We start from the raw sequence: 14,803 nt of genomic DNA on the forward strand, positions 1-14,803 counted from the left end.
TGCCATTCGGGTTACATGGAGCGCCTGCAACTTTCCAGAGGTTGATGGACTTGATTCTGCGACCACATCGGGATTACTCAGCCGCCTACCTCGATGATGTGGTCATTTTTAGCCCTGATTGGGAAAGTCACCTCTGTAAGGTACAGGCCGTGTTGGATACCATAAGTGATGCAGGGTTGACCATAAATGCCGAGAAGTGTGCTCTAGCCCTAGCAGAGGCCAAATATCTGGGCTACATTGTTGGGAGAGGATTGATTAAGCCACAGCTAAATAAAATTGAGGCAATACAGAATTGGCCTAGACCCCTGACAAGGAAACAGGTTAGAGCTTTCCTGGGTATTACGGGTTATTACCGTAGATTTGTGCCGAACTTTGCCTCAGTTGCTGCTCCACTAACTGACTTGACAAAGGGCGGAAAGACAGCAATGGTCACGTGGACCCCAGAGGCCGAGAAGGCTTTCCAAAGCCTTAAGTCTGCCTTGTGCCAACCACCTGTGTTAGTTACCCCCGATTTCAGGCGAGAATTTCTGGTCCAGACAGATGCCTCTAACACAGGCTTAGGTGCAGTACTCTCACAAGTAGTGAATGGTGAGGAGCATCCGGTGACGTACTTGAGTAGAAAACTAACCCCGGCCGAGAAAAATTATGCCATTGTGGAGCGAGAATGTTTGGCAGTGAAGTGGGCCCTAGAATCTTTAAAGTATTACTTGCTAGGCAGGAAATTCAAGTTGGTGACAGACCATGCCCCCCTAACATGGATGAAGTTAAACAAGGAGAGAAATGCAAGAGTGACTAGATGGTTTCTGTCCTTACAAAACTTTAATTTCACTGTGGAACACAGGCCAGGGAAATTACAGGCAAATGCTGACGCATTGTCGAGGGTAAGTTGTCTGTGGGGACAAAAGGCTCAGCCCTCCGGTCTGAAAAAGAGGGGGGGGATATGTAGACATGTCACTGGAGAAGTGGTCGAGGGGGTGTACATCTCACCTAGGTTGCTACACAGTGTGAGATGGTAAGTCCAGGATGGATCAGTTTCTCAGCAGCAATATGCTGCTGAGTGGTTATTTAATCTTGCCGGGCCTGGGTTTATATGGAATGGCAGGTAGGTTTGGTAGAGGGACCTGTCATTCCACACACCCCCCGTTCCAGTTCTGGGTTTTGGATCAGGTGAGCTTTGATCCTAATTAGCCTGGGAAGGTAAAGGCTCTGCGGGGCCTGCAGGTGTTCGCTCTCAGACAGGGAAATGAACAGTCTGTGTGTTGGAGGAAGCTGCGAGCGCAGCCACTGCTGGAGCTAAAACCCACCCTGCGATATCCAGGCGAAAGACGCTGTGTTTATAAGTGTCAGATAGGTGAGAAGAACCTGTTAGTAAGCGCCCAGCCGGGCTAGGTTGTTTTTTTTATTTTTTTCTGTTGTACTTAAAAAGCACGGTGTTGCCGTATATTTTTGTTTGTTGGACTGTTTGTACCACGAATAAACGCCAAGGTCTGCTTTATAAATTCCAAGTCTGCTGTGAACTGTGTCCAAACTCACCCTACCCCGGGAAGATCCCTTACAATATATATATATATATATATATATATATATATATATATATATATATATATATAATATGTGATGTGATTCTGCACTTGCACCTGCAGAGGGTGCATGCATGCCGCTGGCGGGCCATTTCTGCTGTGATTATTCATGGCAGGAGCCGATCTACCGGTGTCGGTCACTGGATGTCCGCCGCCATCCGCAGATTGTAGGTAATACACACACAACTGAGATCTGTCTATGTAAACAAGGCAGATCTCAGTTCTGACAGAAGGGAAGGAATGGAATTTGTGTTCCTGCAAAGCACGGAACAAAATCCATCTCTTGCTTTAGTAAAAGCACCTAACACAGTACCCGCAAAACACTGACTAGGCACACAGTTAACCCTTTGATTGCCCTAGATGTTTAACCCCTTCCCAGCATATTTTTAACACTGATCATTGTATTAGTGTCACTGGTTCCCAAAAAGTGTCAGTTAGTGTCAGAATGTCCGCTGCAATATTGCAGCCCTGCTATAAGTCCCTGATCTCTGCCATTACAAGTAAAAAAAATAAAAATATATATATTTATATATATATATCTATATCTCCCATAGTTTGTAGAGGCTATAACTTTTGCATACACTAATCAATATGCGCTTTTTGGGATTTTTGTTACCAAAGAAATTTTCCGTTTTGTTATTGGATATGTTTTATAGCATAAAGTAAAAAATTATATATATATATATATATATATATATATATATATATTTGTGGGGGAAAAAAAAAGTACATACTTTTTTGGGTACAGTTTCACAATTGTCATATAAAGTAACACTGTGCTGTATAATAAAAAATGGCCTATTCATGAGGGGGGCCTTCCAGGGGTCAAGTAGGTAAAACTTCAGAAAAACCTCTTTAGCCTGATCATTCCATATGACCATGACTGACTTTTTACTCTGTCAGGTCAGTCAGTGCTTCAGCAATAGTGGCGAAGGAGAACAAACAAGAGTATTCAATGATGTCCAGAAAAGCCTTGGACTTGCTTTTTTTGTGACAGGGTGGGGCAAAGCCTGAATAGCCTTTATCTTGTTTATATGAGGTGTCACCAAACCCTGCCAACAATGTACCCCAGGTACTTGCTCTCTTTCATTGCAGTGGCACACTTTTCCAGGTTAACTGCAAACCCTTCCTTTTTTAGGGAGTCAAACACAGCCTAAACTCTGGGGTGATGAGGCTCCCAGTGTGAACTAAAGATGACAATCTCATCCAAATCGACTGAGGGGTATTATGATGCTGGGGGATCCTTTCTCTGGCTTTTGTGGTTAAAAGTATCTAATAGCCTTTGGTGAGGTCTAAGATTTCCCCCCCATCTCTCAATTTATCTAATAGGGGCATTGGATATGCATCGAACTTCGATACCTGAAATCAATAAAAAAAACTTAGCGCCCCGTTTGGCTTCAGTACCAACGAAATTCGGCTTGACCATTTCTCTGCAATTACTCACTGATATCCAGTTCCAGGATTTTCTGAACTTCCTCCGACACTGCTTTCTGATGTGCCTTGGAAATGCGATAGGACTTTACTGGGACCTTAGGTTCTGTATCAATGCTGTGCTCAGTTGCCTTGGTAAGACTTGGCAGTCTTGAAAAAGGTGTCTCTATTCCTTTGTAAAAACTCTTTTGCCTGCTGGGTTTGTGGTGGAAACTGGGACTAAGTTCACCCCCACCCCCACAGGGGGCTTAGAATTAATCTCAGCCAGGACGACTATATACTTTTGGCCCTTCCAGGGTTTTAACAAGTTGACGTGGTATATTTGTTATGGCTTTCATTTTTCAGGTTGGTGTACTCTATAATTTACCACCCAAACTTTTTTTTCATAATCCCAAATGGCCCCTACCACCTGGCCAGGAACTTGCTGTTAACTGTGGGTTTACATGGCCACTAGGTCCCCAATCTGAAACTGCTTGGCTGGCTGGTTGTACACCCTTCTCTGTGCTTCTGGTGTCCTCCTTGACTAAAGGCATCACCTAGGCTTCAGGGTCTTATTGAAACTTTCGACCAACTTATCCATCTGCTATAGAATATTGTTTCCCCAATTGGGACTTTAAAGGCAGAATAGGAGAGACAGTAATATGAGTTTAAAAAGTATACAAATTTTTATTTGAATTAGTAAATAAAATGATGACCATATGGTCAAAACTGCATCACATCATAAAATCCATTACATTTATTTCCGAAATGCGGAGGGCTGCGCGGTGAACATCCACAAGGATTTTGGCCCTTCACTTCATCAGGGCCGACATGGTGTTACAAGTTATCAAAAGCCTCGGGGTGCTCTATGTATAAATATTAATTATGTCATCATGTAATGGATTTTATAATGTGATGCAGTTTTGACCATGTGATCATTATTATTTTAATTGAAATAAAAAAATGTATACTTTTTAAACTGTCATATTTCCCTACTGTCTCTCCTATTCTGCCTTTAAAGTCCCAATTGGGGTAACAATATTCTATATTTGAATGTGTTCGGGATGTTGGCAGAATTCCCTTTGTGATAAAGGCCAGTACCTTATTGGCTGAGCTCCCCTCTTTTCTAGAACTCATCCCTCTGCGGATGATTGACAGACATGTGATTTGAAATAGCTTGCAAAGGTCTGCCATCACCTTCGACATGCTTTGGTCTGTCAGAATTTTCTTTAGGGAGCCCGATTCTGGTGAACATGCTAGATAAGCCCGAGCTATTACTTTGAGGCGGTCTTCCTCAGAGAGACTCTGGATACCTTGTTGCAGAGGCACCAAGGAGTTCCTAAAATGCAACACCAGAGCAGTTAGTTGACAAGTAGAACTGGTCTGTTACCCATTCCTCTGGTTTCTCGACCCCCAGGTCAAGGACATTAGAATGCCTAATGCTTCATCGTGAGCCAAGTCAGGTACCATACGTCTAAAAACCTGGGGGGACCAATAACTGGTCGACCAGCTAACCCCAGACTTCAGTGACTCAATATAGCAACTCCCCATTGACCTAAAAATGGGGGAACCTTTTTTGGGCCTCGGGAACTTGTAATACCCCATTAATCACGGTGACCTGTTCCCTGGAATTTATTAATGTGGGGTCCCGCCTTTGGGTGGTACTAAATTCACCCCTCAACACTTACATACCAGGATGCACAGGATCAAAGGAACCTTCCCCCTCATCCTCCTCAGGCATAATCTGTGATATGGGGTTTCCTCTACGTTCTCCCCAACCATGACCGGCATAGGAGGAGAGTCCCCCCTCTCAGGGTTCTCCCTAGCCTGTAGACCCTCTGCCACAGATACAACTTCCTCAGCACTTTCTAGAGTCACATTGTCCAGCCCTTCAAAGGAAGCAGAACGATCACAATGTCCAGACAGTCCTCTGCTTACATACTCTGATAGCTCCACAAACAAAGGGCTGTCTTGTCCCATTATGTCATGTGTGAGGTTGATCACCACCCTGATCTCCTGGGTAACTGTGCCACAAGCCATAGTAGGCGTCACTAGCACCAGTGTGTATTCCTTGGTATACCTTGGTATACCACCCTCCGTTTTTGTTCCGGGCCCACATTCCCAATCGCCCTATGAACCACAGTCACCATCACCATAATGTCTGAGTCTAGTAGTGCTTGGGTATTGAATTGGTTCATGCAGAGGTCACACTTGAACTGCCCCTCCATCAGATCCAGGTGGATAGCACAGATCCTACAAGCATAGCAGAACACCCTTTTCATGGTCTCACCTTGCAGGGGGCAATATGCCTGAACATGACCCAAGAAATCCATCATCTGGGGTTCTCCGTGGCTGACCCAATGCTGTAGCTTATTATGTAGCACCTGCAGGTAGTGGTCAACAACAACCCATTCCACGATCTGTGGTCCTGTCAGTTTCTCCAGCTGTAGCCACTTGGTGGTCAGCTTTATCAAGTCTTGCATTTGGGACCGTGGTGACTGACCAGCACAATATCTCCTGCAATGCATTCTGTGTGTCACAGTCACACCAAGTCGGGCTAAAATCTATATCTTTTATAGTCAGCTGACAATAGGTCATAGAAACAGGAAAATGAGGCTGACCCACTGGTCCTCAGTCCAGAACCATTGCCTCCTTGTGGCGCATCTGGGTTTAGACTCTGGCCTGTGCTAATTGCTTAACAATCTCCTTCATACTGCCTTCAGAGGTGTTCAGTGCCTCTGCTGCTCTGACCCAGGACATGCAAAATGGGCGCTGGCCCTTTAAATGTCTGTTTCACTTCAGATAGCATGTATGGCTGGTTTGCTAGCATTCAAGCACCAGTTGTGTTATGTGAACTCAGGGTCACAGCCAGCCACTTGTAAAAGCAATAGTCTTTCTTCCGCAAACAAGCATAAATAGTCCATAACTGTTATATAATGAAAAACAAGAGAATGAATCACCACCACTATAACAGCCCCCCACTAGGGTTTGGTGTTTACTGTCTGTTTCAGAGGTATTGCAAAGGCTGCAGGTGCTCAGGAAAACGTTGTCTGTCTCCAGAGTTTACTCCCTCACAGCTGTGAACCATTTCACACTCCCTCACAAACGCTTCTTTCCTGCTGCCTTTCAAGACTCCCTTGCATGTGGCTTCACATCTTCAGTGTTATGACAAAAAGTCCCTGTAATTGGGTTTTGGAGGTTATTTCCTACCCAGAATCTCTCTTAACCTCCGACTTCCAGGTCCCAAAATGAGGACTTGCCAGTCCTGACAGAACTGTAAGCCCTATTCTCTTCAACTGGACTACCCCGAAACCCTCATCCTACATAGATGAGAACCCTTGACTACTCAAAAAATACACGCAAGCCACCTGCCTTAAAGGGACCACAACCCAAATAATGTGAAAACCTATCTGCCGTTTAGGACCCATCCTCTGTGTCCTGTACACTGCCTCATTTCCCTCTTCTAGCTGACAGGAGAGTCACCCAGCATGGTCTTCTGCAGCTTTAGACCTTCCTCTTCAAGGTACTTGGTGTTGTGTGTTCAGAGCTGGACATCTGCACACTTTCTTGTACAAGGCTCTTCATTTTCCTCTGACCTCTCACTAACAAAGTCTTTCCACCCACACCATTTCCACTACTGGATGCCTTCTTTCACACTATTCTCTATAGACTTTATTGAGATTGTAGTGCTTCTACTCAGGAGGTCAGCAATTTCTGAAATGCTGTGTCCTCTACACTTGGTGTCAAAGATCAATCCCCAGTAAAAGCTTCTCAGATTATGCATCCTTCCATTCGTAATGTTTGATATAGCAGCAACTGAACCACTTGACATTGCTGCATGATTTAAGGGCTAAGTTCCAGCCACTTGACTGCTGTTGCATTAATGAATGGGTAGATAAAGGGAGCCCTGAGTGTATATACAGTATATTGCAGTGTGCTATATACACCCTGGTTCTAATACTACTTACATGGGCATGGAATACAAGGCCTGTCCATTGGGATGTAAGTAGTGTAATGCTGGTGAAATTTGGTAGAAGAAGATTTTAGGTTTTTGTGTCCAACATCCTCTGTGTGTTTGTAGGTTTAAATCCTCACTTTTCTAGTTGGGGGAAGGGTACATTTTCTGTAAGATTATTTTCATCAGTTTGGAACCCCTCTGGGGAGATTTTCCCTGACTTCCTGCACCTGTGACATCTTGAAAAGGGAGTCTCTTTTTACAAGGGCAGGGGGACGTGGGCAGCAATGAAAATATTGTCAGAAGTTCTTACCCTTCCTTACACTATTAAAAATGTGTTTACATTTTTTGTCCATGTCCTGACAGGAAGTGAGATGAATTTACCCAATAGAGACAAAGGAATAGGGAAATCTAGCAGACGCTCTAACCCACCCAGCTAATCTAAACATAAAATACGTTTTGACTAGAGTTTGACTTCTTAAATTTAAATGTTTCTAACAACTCCATATTCCTGTTGTGTTTTTTTTTTTGTTAGGATGTCAACATCCGATTTGTCATCTCCGGCCTCCTCCATGTCTACCAGAGGAAGATTGACAGGGAGGAAGAGACCTGTCTTTTTATCACACACCCGGGGGAGTTGGTGGGACAGCTGGCCGTTTTAACAGGAGAGCCCCTGATATTCACCATTAAAGCTAATCGCGACTGTGCTTTCTTATCTATCTCCAAGTGTCATTTCTACGAGTAAGTCCTGTATTTCATCTAATGCTATCTTTTTATACACTTTGTTATTAATGCAGATAAATATATTTGGACTTCGTATATAGAAGCAATTTTCTAAACTGGAGTGGCGAAATTATATTGTGTTCAAGACCATAATTTGCCTTGCTTTGTAGCTCAGCAAGGCACTGACCTAAAACGGACGTGCTGCCAGCAAAGTGTCAGGATGTGCGATCCACCAGCATGTTTAAAAACAAGCTGGCAATGGATGCTGCTTTATTTCTGTCCTGACAGGCTCCCTTAAGAGGGAAACTATAACATTATTTATTTATTGTATTTTCAGGTTTTTGTTTTATGTTTACAAACGAATTGTGTAAGTCTTTTTGTATTATACCTATATAATCAAAATTTAGATTTAGAAATGCTTATTACAGGGTGCTTCCATGATACTTAGTTTGTTGTACATTCCAGGCTTTCTAATAATTAAGCCCAGTACTGTCTTTGCACTTGTTCTTGTACACTTCTGCAGACTAAAATGGGTCCCATCTTTGCTCACAAATGGCACATTTGTGTATTCAGTATTGGAAGAACAACTACGCTTTACACACACCCCTTCCCCAGCCCCCTAATCTGATTTGACCTGGACCCCCTCCCCCAGATACTTGCTTACCTCTCCACGATGACAACAGCCTCCCAGGGTGTTTATATCCTGTGCCCTGACCCAAAATCTTCTCTGCCTGTGCAGTAACTCGTCATTGACTTGAATATGTTAATACTCCTACAATAAAGATAATACCAGGTGTATGGCATCATTAAAGTTTTTATAGGGAGTTGTGCGAGCACCCCAAAGAGCATTTCAAAATACATAGTGATTTTTATTGATGACTGTGTTCTGGTTGGGGAAATTCTCCCTCTGTATTAGTTCTGATGACGTTTGTCACTGGGGATGAAAGTGAGGGAAAATCTAACACTGAAAAGAAACTCTCTATTTCCCTAGAATAGAATTAAAACTCTGCCATATTAGCATATATGGCAGACTTATCTGGCAAGAGAACCCCCCCCACACACACACACACTCACACACTCACTGCTGCAGTGCCAACGTGCCTGTCTGTCAGTGTTTCCATCCTTCTCTGGTCTTCCTTCTCGATACGGACGCTTGGCTGCTTGATTGGCTAGGCCACAATTTCGTCAACCACCACCCCCCCCGCTCAAGTGCACTTAAGTCAAATCATCATGGCACATAGACTTGTTGTACATGTACGTTGAGCTGCACATATGTGGCTCAGTGTACACAAACACTAACAGGCAGAGAGAAGGGTTTGACATAAGAAATCAATAATGTCTCTTCTGTCAAAAAATGCTACCTGCATTTTTTTTCTTTTAATTTTTGAGTAGAATTACTTTAATAAAAGATGCTGGAGGAGCCAGTTAGTCCCCAGTCATTCGCTTCATTAGACTAGAGTCGCACCTTTCACTTCCTTTTATCCATTAGGCCCTGGCCCATGAGAGCCACCTAGAAAAGTCACTGCATGTTCTCTCTCGCTGTATAGAAGATGTCTGCTGCAGGTCGACACATATGACATAATGAGAGCATTGCTTGTTCATTGTCCCCAGGCGTAATCCTTGATTAATCCGATGCAGCTACAGCTGGCTAAATATAGATGGGCCACCTCAGGCCTGTCCTACATTCTTTCCTCCTGCAGGTGCTGCCAGAAGACTTAGCTGTACATTACTGAAGGATTGTACAGGTGTATTACAGGAAAAAGGGAAGGGTCAAAGATAATCTAAAATTTCTTTAACTGGGTTTGCTACTTATCATATTCATTTTGATGCTCCAAATAACAAAACTGATCTAATCTCTAACGATTCTTCTAACTCAGAAACTATCCTTGCATGGCAATAGCCACAGGAAGGACCAACCTACAAGTATGGTCATACAGACAAATAACTCTGATAGGTTAAAAGGGAGGCCCCTGAAGGGCTAAGAAAATCCAATTGAGATCCCAAAAGGATACGGGAGAACAAACGGGGGGGGGGGGGGGAGAATGTGATGTAATCCCTGAACAAAAGCTTTAACTGGAGTATGAGGCCAAAGTTCTTTGAAACAGAACAGCCAAGCCTGAGATTTGTCCCCAGTTGTACTCAAGGCCAGTTGTTGGTCCAGACCAGATCTGCACCAAGGCAAATTAGGCCGCGTACACACGGGCGGACTGTTCGCCCAACCTTGTCCGCTGAACAGTGTTTGGGCGGACAGTCCGCTCGTGTGTGGGCTTTCAGCGGACAGTTTCAGCGGACAGTTTGACGGACAAAGTCTTTCGGAAATTCCGAAAAACTGTCCGCTGAAACTGTGTTTGAGCGAACAGTCCGCCCGTGTGTAGGCTACTTTCGAAATGAGCAAACTGTTCCCGCTCGGAGGAAAGTCTGCTCATTTCGAGCGCGTGTGAAGGTAGGCGGGGCCCGCGACGGAGACGTCGCGGGCTCCGCCGCCTGGAATGGGCTTAAAGGGGAACCCCAATGCCGAAAAAAATCGGCGTGGGGGTTCCCCCAAAGTCCACAACAGACCCTTGTCCGAGCACGCTACCCGGCCGGCCAGAAAAGGGGGGCGAGCGAGCGCGCCCCCCCTCCTGAGCCGTACCAGGCCGCGTGCCCTCAACATGGGGGGGTGCCTTGGGGAAGGGGGGGCCGCGCGGCCCCCCCACCCCAAAGCACCTTGTCCCCATGTTGATGAGGACAAGGGCCTCTTCCCGACAACCCTGGCCGTTGGTTGTCGGGGTCTGCGGGCGGGGGGCTTATCGGAATCCGGGAGCCCCCTTTAAGAAGGGGGCCCCCGGATACCGGCCCCCCACCCTATGTGAATGAGTATGGGGTACAATGTACCCCTACCCATTCACCTGTGAAATAAAGTACAAAAAAAAACACAACACAGAGAAAAAATATTTTATTGCACGGCTCCGGGGGTCTTCCGTCTTCGGGGGTCTTCTCGCCGGACTCCTCCGCTATCTTCGTGTAGCTCTTTTACTAGCGGAGGAGCCCGGCTTTCTTCCTCCCCGCCGCCGGCCTCTTCTCCCGACTTCGGGGGTCTTGTCCCCCTCTTCGGTTCTTCTGCCGGGCCACCGCGCCTTCTTATAGCTCTTTTACAGGCGGTGGCCCGGTCTTCTGTCGCCACTGCCTTCCGTTCTTCTGTCGCCGCCTTCGGTTCTTCTGCCGGGCCACCGCGCCTTCTTGTAGCTCTTTTACAGGCGGTGGCCCGGTCTTCTGTCGCCGCTGTCGCCGCCTTCCGTTCTTCTTCTTCTTCTTGTTCTTCTTGTTCTTCCCCAGGAGATGTTGACACGTCGCTCTCTCCGGCCGGAATGCCAGAGCCGCGCTGTGCGGTCACTTATATAGTGACAATGGGGCGGTGTCACATGGTATATGTCACATGGGTTGGTCACATGGGTTGATGTCACATGGGGACTATGACATCGTAAGGGGGCGGGGTCACCATGTGACCAGCCCATGTGACATATACCATGTGACACCGCCCCATTGTCACTATATAAGTGGCAGCGGAGCGTGTCCCGGGCATTCTGGCCGGAGAGCTCGTCGAGTCAACATCTCCAGGAGAAGAAGAAGAAGAAGAACAAGAAGAACAAGAACGGAAGGCGGCGGCGGCGGCGACAGCGGCGACAGAAGACCGGGCCACCGCCTGTAAAAGAGCTACAAGAAGGCGCGGTGGCCCGGCAGAAGAACCGAAGGCGGCGACAGAAGAACCGAAGGCGGCGACAGAAGACCGGGCCACCGCCTGTAAAAGAGCTATAAGAAGGCGCGGTGGCCCGGCAGAAGAACCGAAGAGGGGGACAAGACCCCCGAAGTCGGGAGAAGAGGCCGGCGGCGGGGAGGAAGAAAGCCGGGCTCCTCCGCTAGTAAAAGAGCTACACGAAGATAGCGGAGGAGTCCGGCGAGAAGACCCCCGAAGACGGAAGACCCCCGGAGCTGTGCAATAAAATATTTTTTCCCTGTGTTGTGTTTTTTTTTTTGTACTTTATTTCACAGGTGAATGGGTAGGGGTACATTGTACCCCATACTCATTCACATAGGGTGGGGGGCCGGTATCCGGGGGCCCCCTTATTAAAGGGGGCTCCCGGATTCCGATAAGCCCCCCGCCCGCAGACCCCGACAACCAACGGCCAGGGTTGTCGGGAAGAGGCCCTTGTCCTCATCAACATGGGGACAAGGTGCTTTGGGGTGGGGGGGCCGCGCGGCCCCCCCTTCCCCAAGGCACCCCCCATGTTGAGGGCACGCGGCCTGGTACGGCTCAGGAGGGGGGCGCGCTCGCTCGCCCCCCTTTCCTGGCCGGCCGGGTAGCGTGCTCGGACAAGGGTCTGGTGTGGACTTTGGGGGAACCCCCACGCCGATTTTTTTCGGCGTTGGGGTTTCCCTTTAAGCCCATTCCAGGCGGCGGAGCCCGCGACGTCTCCTTCGCGGGCCCCGCCTACCTGTACACGCGCTCGAAATGGGCGGACTTGGCTCCGCCTTACGTGGGCGAGTCCGTTCATTTCAAAAGTTGAGCGAACTGTTTGGCAAACAGTTCGCTGAAACAGTCCGCTCGTGTGTGGGCAAGTCCGCTCATGCAAATTTTGAGCGGACTGTTTGCCGAAACTGTTTGACGAACAAGGTTGGGCGAACAGTCCGCGCGTGTGTACGCGGCCTTAGGCTATTCAGGGTTGACAATTGCCTTTTAATCCCCTAAAAGGTAAATAAATGGGTGCACTGGGATTTTCGTGTAATGTGTGGAGTGGACTTCTCTAGGAGCCCAAGGGAAACAGGTGTATAGGCGCTACAACCTTCCCACTTAGAAGTTTTGCCTGGAGAACAGACCTTGAGGCTGCTGACCGCTCCAATGTACAAGAGTAAGGAAAGGGATGGTCGGCACTCAGGATGACATCCAAAAAAATAGTATTTCTTTGTTCAGTAAACCTGTACAATGCTGTAAAATAGCCTACCCGTTTCAGACATTAGTCATGGCCAGTCAAGTCACTCCGCCCCAAACTTGCTGATCTATGACTTCATAGGCTTTTGCTTTGTACACTGGTGCACAGTGATGTTGGAACAGGAAGGGGGCATCTCCAAACTGTTCCCACAAAGTTGGGAGCACGAAATAAGAGTTTAATCCTGCGTACACACGATCAAACAATCCGGTGGAAAAGTCCGGCAAACTCAAGTCCACCGGACAATCCGCCCGTGTAGCCTCCGGCAGACTTTTTTTTTACCCAAAAGTCCGGCGGACTAAGAAAGTATTTTTGCACTCCAATCTGTCGGCCGGACTCGCTTTTCGGCGGACAGTACAGCCGGTCGTGTGCTAGTCCGCCGTACTTTTGAAATGAGCGGACTTTTCCCGCGGGGAGAAAAGTCCACTCATTTTGAGCGCGTCTCCAGGTAGCCGGGGCCAGCGAAGGAGGCGTTGCTGTCCCCGTCACCTGGTATGGACTTAAAGGGGAACCCCTACGCCGAAAAAAGTCGGCGGGCGGGGGGCTTATCGGAATCCGTGAGCCCCCTTTAATAAGGGGGCCCCCGGATACCGCCCCCCCCACCCTATGTGAATGAGTTTTGGGTACAATGTACCCCTACCCATTCACCTGTAAAAAAAAAAAAACACAACACACAAGTCTTGCCGGACTTTCTTCTTCGCCGCCGTCCTCTTCTTCTGACTTCGGGGGTCCTGTCCCCCTCTTTCTTCGGTTCTTCTTGCCGAGCCACCACGCCTTCTACTAGCTCTTTTACAGGCGGTGGCCCGGTCTTCTGTCGCCGTCTTCTGTTCTTCTGTTCTCTTCTTCTCTTCTCTTCAGATGTTACCTCATCGCTGCCTCCGCTCACAATGGCAGGGACGCGGCGCGTGGCGACTTATATAGGGACATTGCCGGATGATGTCCCCGCCCATTATGATGTCACAGTCCCAGAGGATGCTGGGACTGTGACATCATAATGGGCGGCCCCCCTTCCCCAAGGCACCCCCCCATGTTGAGGGCACGCTTATCCCCACCCTCTTTGCTGGCCGGCCGGGTAGCGTGCTCGGACAAGGGTTTGATGTGGCCTTGGGGTTGCCCTTTAAGTTCATACCAGGTGACGGGGCCAGCGACGCCTCCTTCGCTGGCCCCGGCTATCTGGAGACGCGCTCAAAATTAGCGGATTTTCCTCCGCGTGTGTGGGCGAGTCCGTTCATTTCAAAAGTACGGCGGATAGTCCGGTGGACTTGGTACGCCGTATTAGTCCGCTGAAAAAGTGCCGTGTGTGGGCAAGTAGCTAGTTCGGAAAGTCCGGCGGGAAGTCCGTCAGACTAAGTCCACCGGATAGTTGGCTACGTGTGTACGCGGCATAAGAGTTTCCTTCACTGGAACTAAGGAGCCAAGTTCAACCCCTAAAAAACAAACAAAAAACAACCCACACAATGATTCCCCCCTACACCAAATTATTTGGACCAGTGCACAAAGCAAGGTCCATAAAGACATGAATGAGTGAGTTTGGGGTGTAGGAACTTTATCAGCCTACAGAGAGTCCTGATCTCAACTCGATTAGCACACCTTTGGGATGAATTGGACTAAGACTGGGATGCCATTGATGTGTGTGTTAAAGCAGACATCCCAATACTTTTGGTAATATAGTCGATATGTATCATCTGGTTAAGAAGAGGTTAATTTAATTACTTTTACTCAGATTCTATACTGCAGGGGGTCTGAAGAATGCTGAGAACCTTAAATCTTGTGTGATAGCAATACATCACAGTGCTGGATCCTCTTCTCCAGATTTGAGTTACTCAACATTACCCAGGATCATGCTGGTAGGATGATGATATAACCCTCACCTAGGTGCCACAGTAGGAAACTTGGGGAAAGGTAATTATATTATCTAACACACCCCCACACAGATTCTTTTTATTTTTTTTTAGAATTACGTTCAGCAAATTAAGATGGATGAAGGGCTCTCGCTAAATAAGCAGACCTTGCTATTTAGGTGCAAGGTCCACATAAAAATCCCAGCAGTTCTTCTGTAAAGTCTGGCATTTTCATAGGCTGCCATCAGAATATTTTTTACACCAAACATCAGAATTCATTATGAAGAAAAGTTTTGCATTCACCGGCACAAGTAAATTACGTTGCAGACA

At 47.3% G+C, this 14,803-nt stretch overlaps 1 protein-coding gene across 2 annotated transcripts in view; it reads left to right on the forward strand.

The window, feature by feature from the left end:
- Positions 1-14,803, forward strand: part of PNPLA7 (patatin like domain 7, lysophospholipase) — a 620,671-nt gene that overhangs the window by 297,438 nt on the left and 308,430 nt on the right. For both annotated transcript variants that reach the window (XM_077476726.1, XM_077476735.1), the window contains one exon: positions 7,481-7,686. In XM_077476726.1, coding sequence (XP_077332852.1) covers positions 7,481-7,686 — 206 coding nt within the window. The remainder of the gene's footprint in view (positions 1-7,480; positions 7,687-14,803) is intronic.

This window comes from Lithobates pipiens, unplaced genomic scaffold (genome assembly GCF_037356315.1).
Source record: "Lithobates pipiens isolate NorthernLeopardFrog02 unplaced genomic scaffold, aLitPip1_a1.2 Scaffold_1, whole genome shotgun sequence".
NCBI classification, from domain to species: Eukaryota; Metazoa; Chordata; class Amphibia; order Anura; family Ranidae; genus Lithobates; species Lithobates pipiens.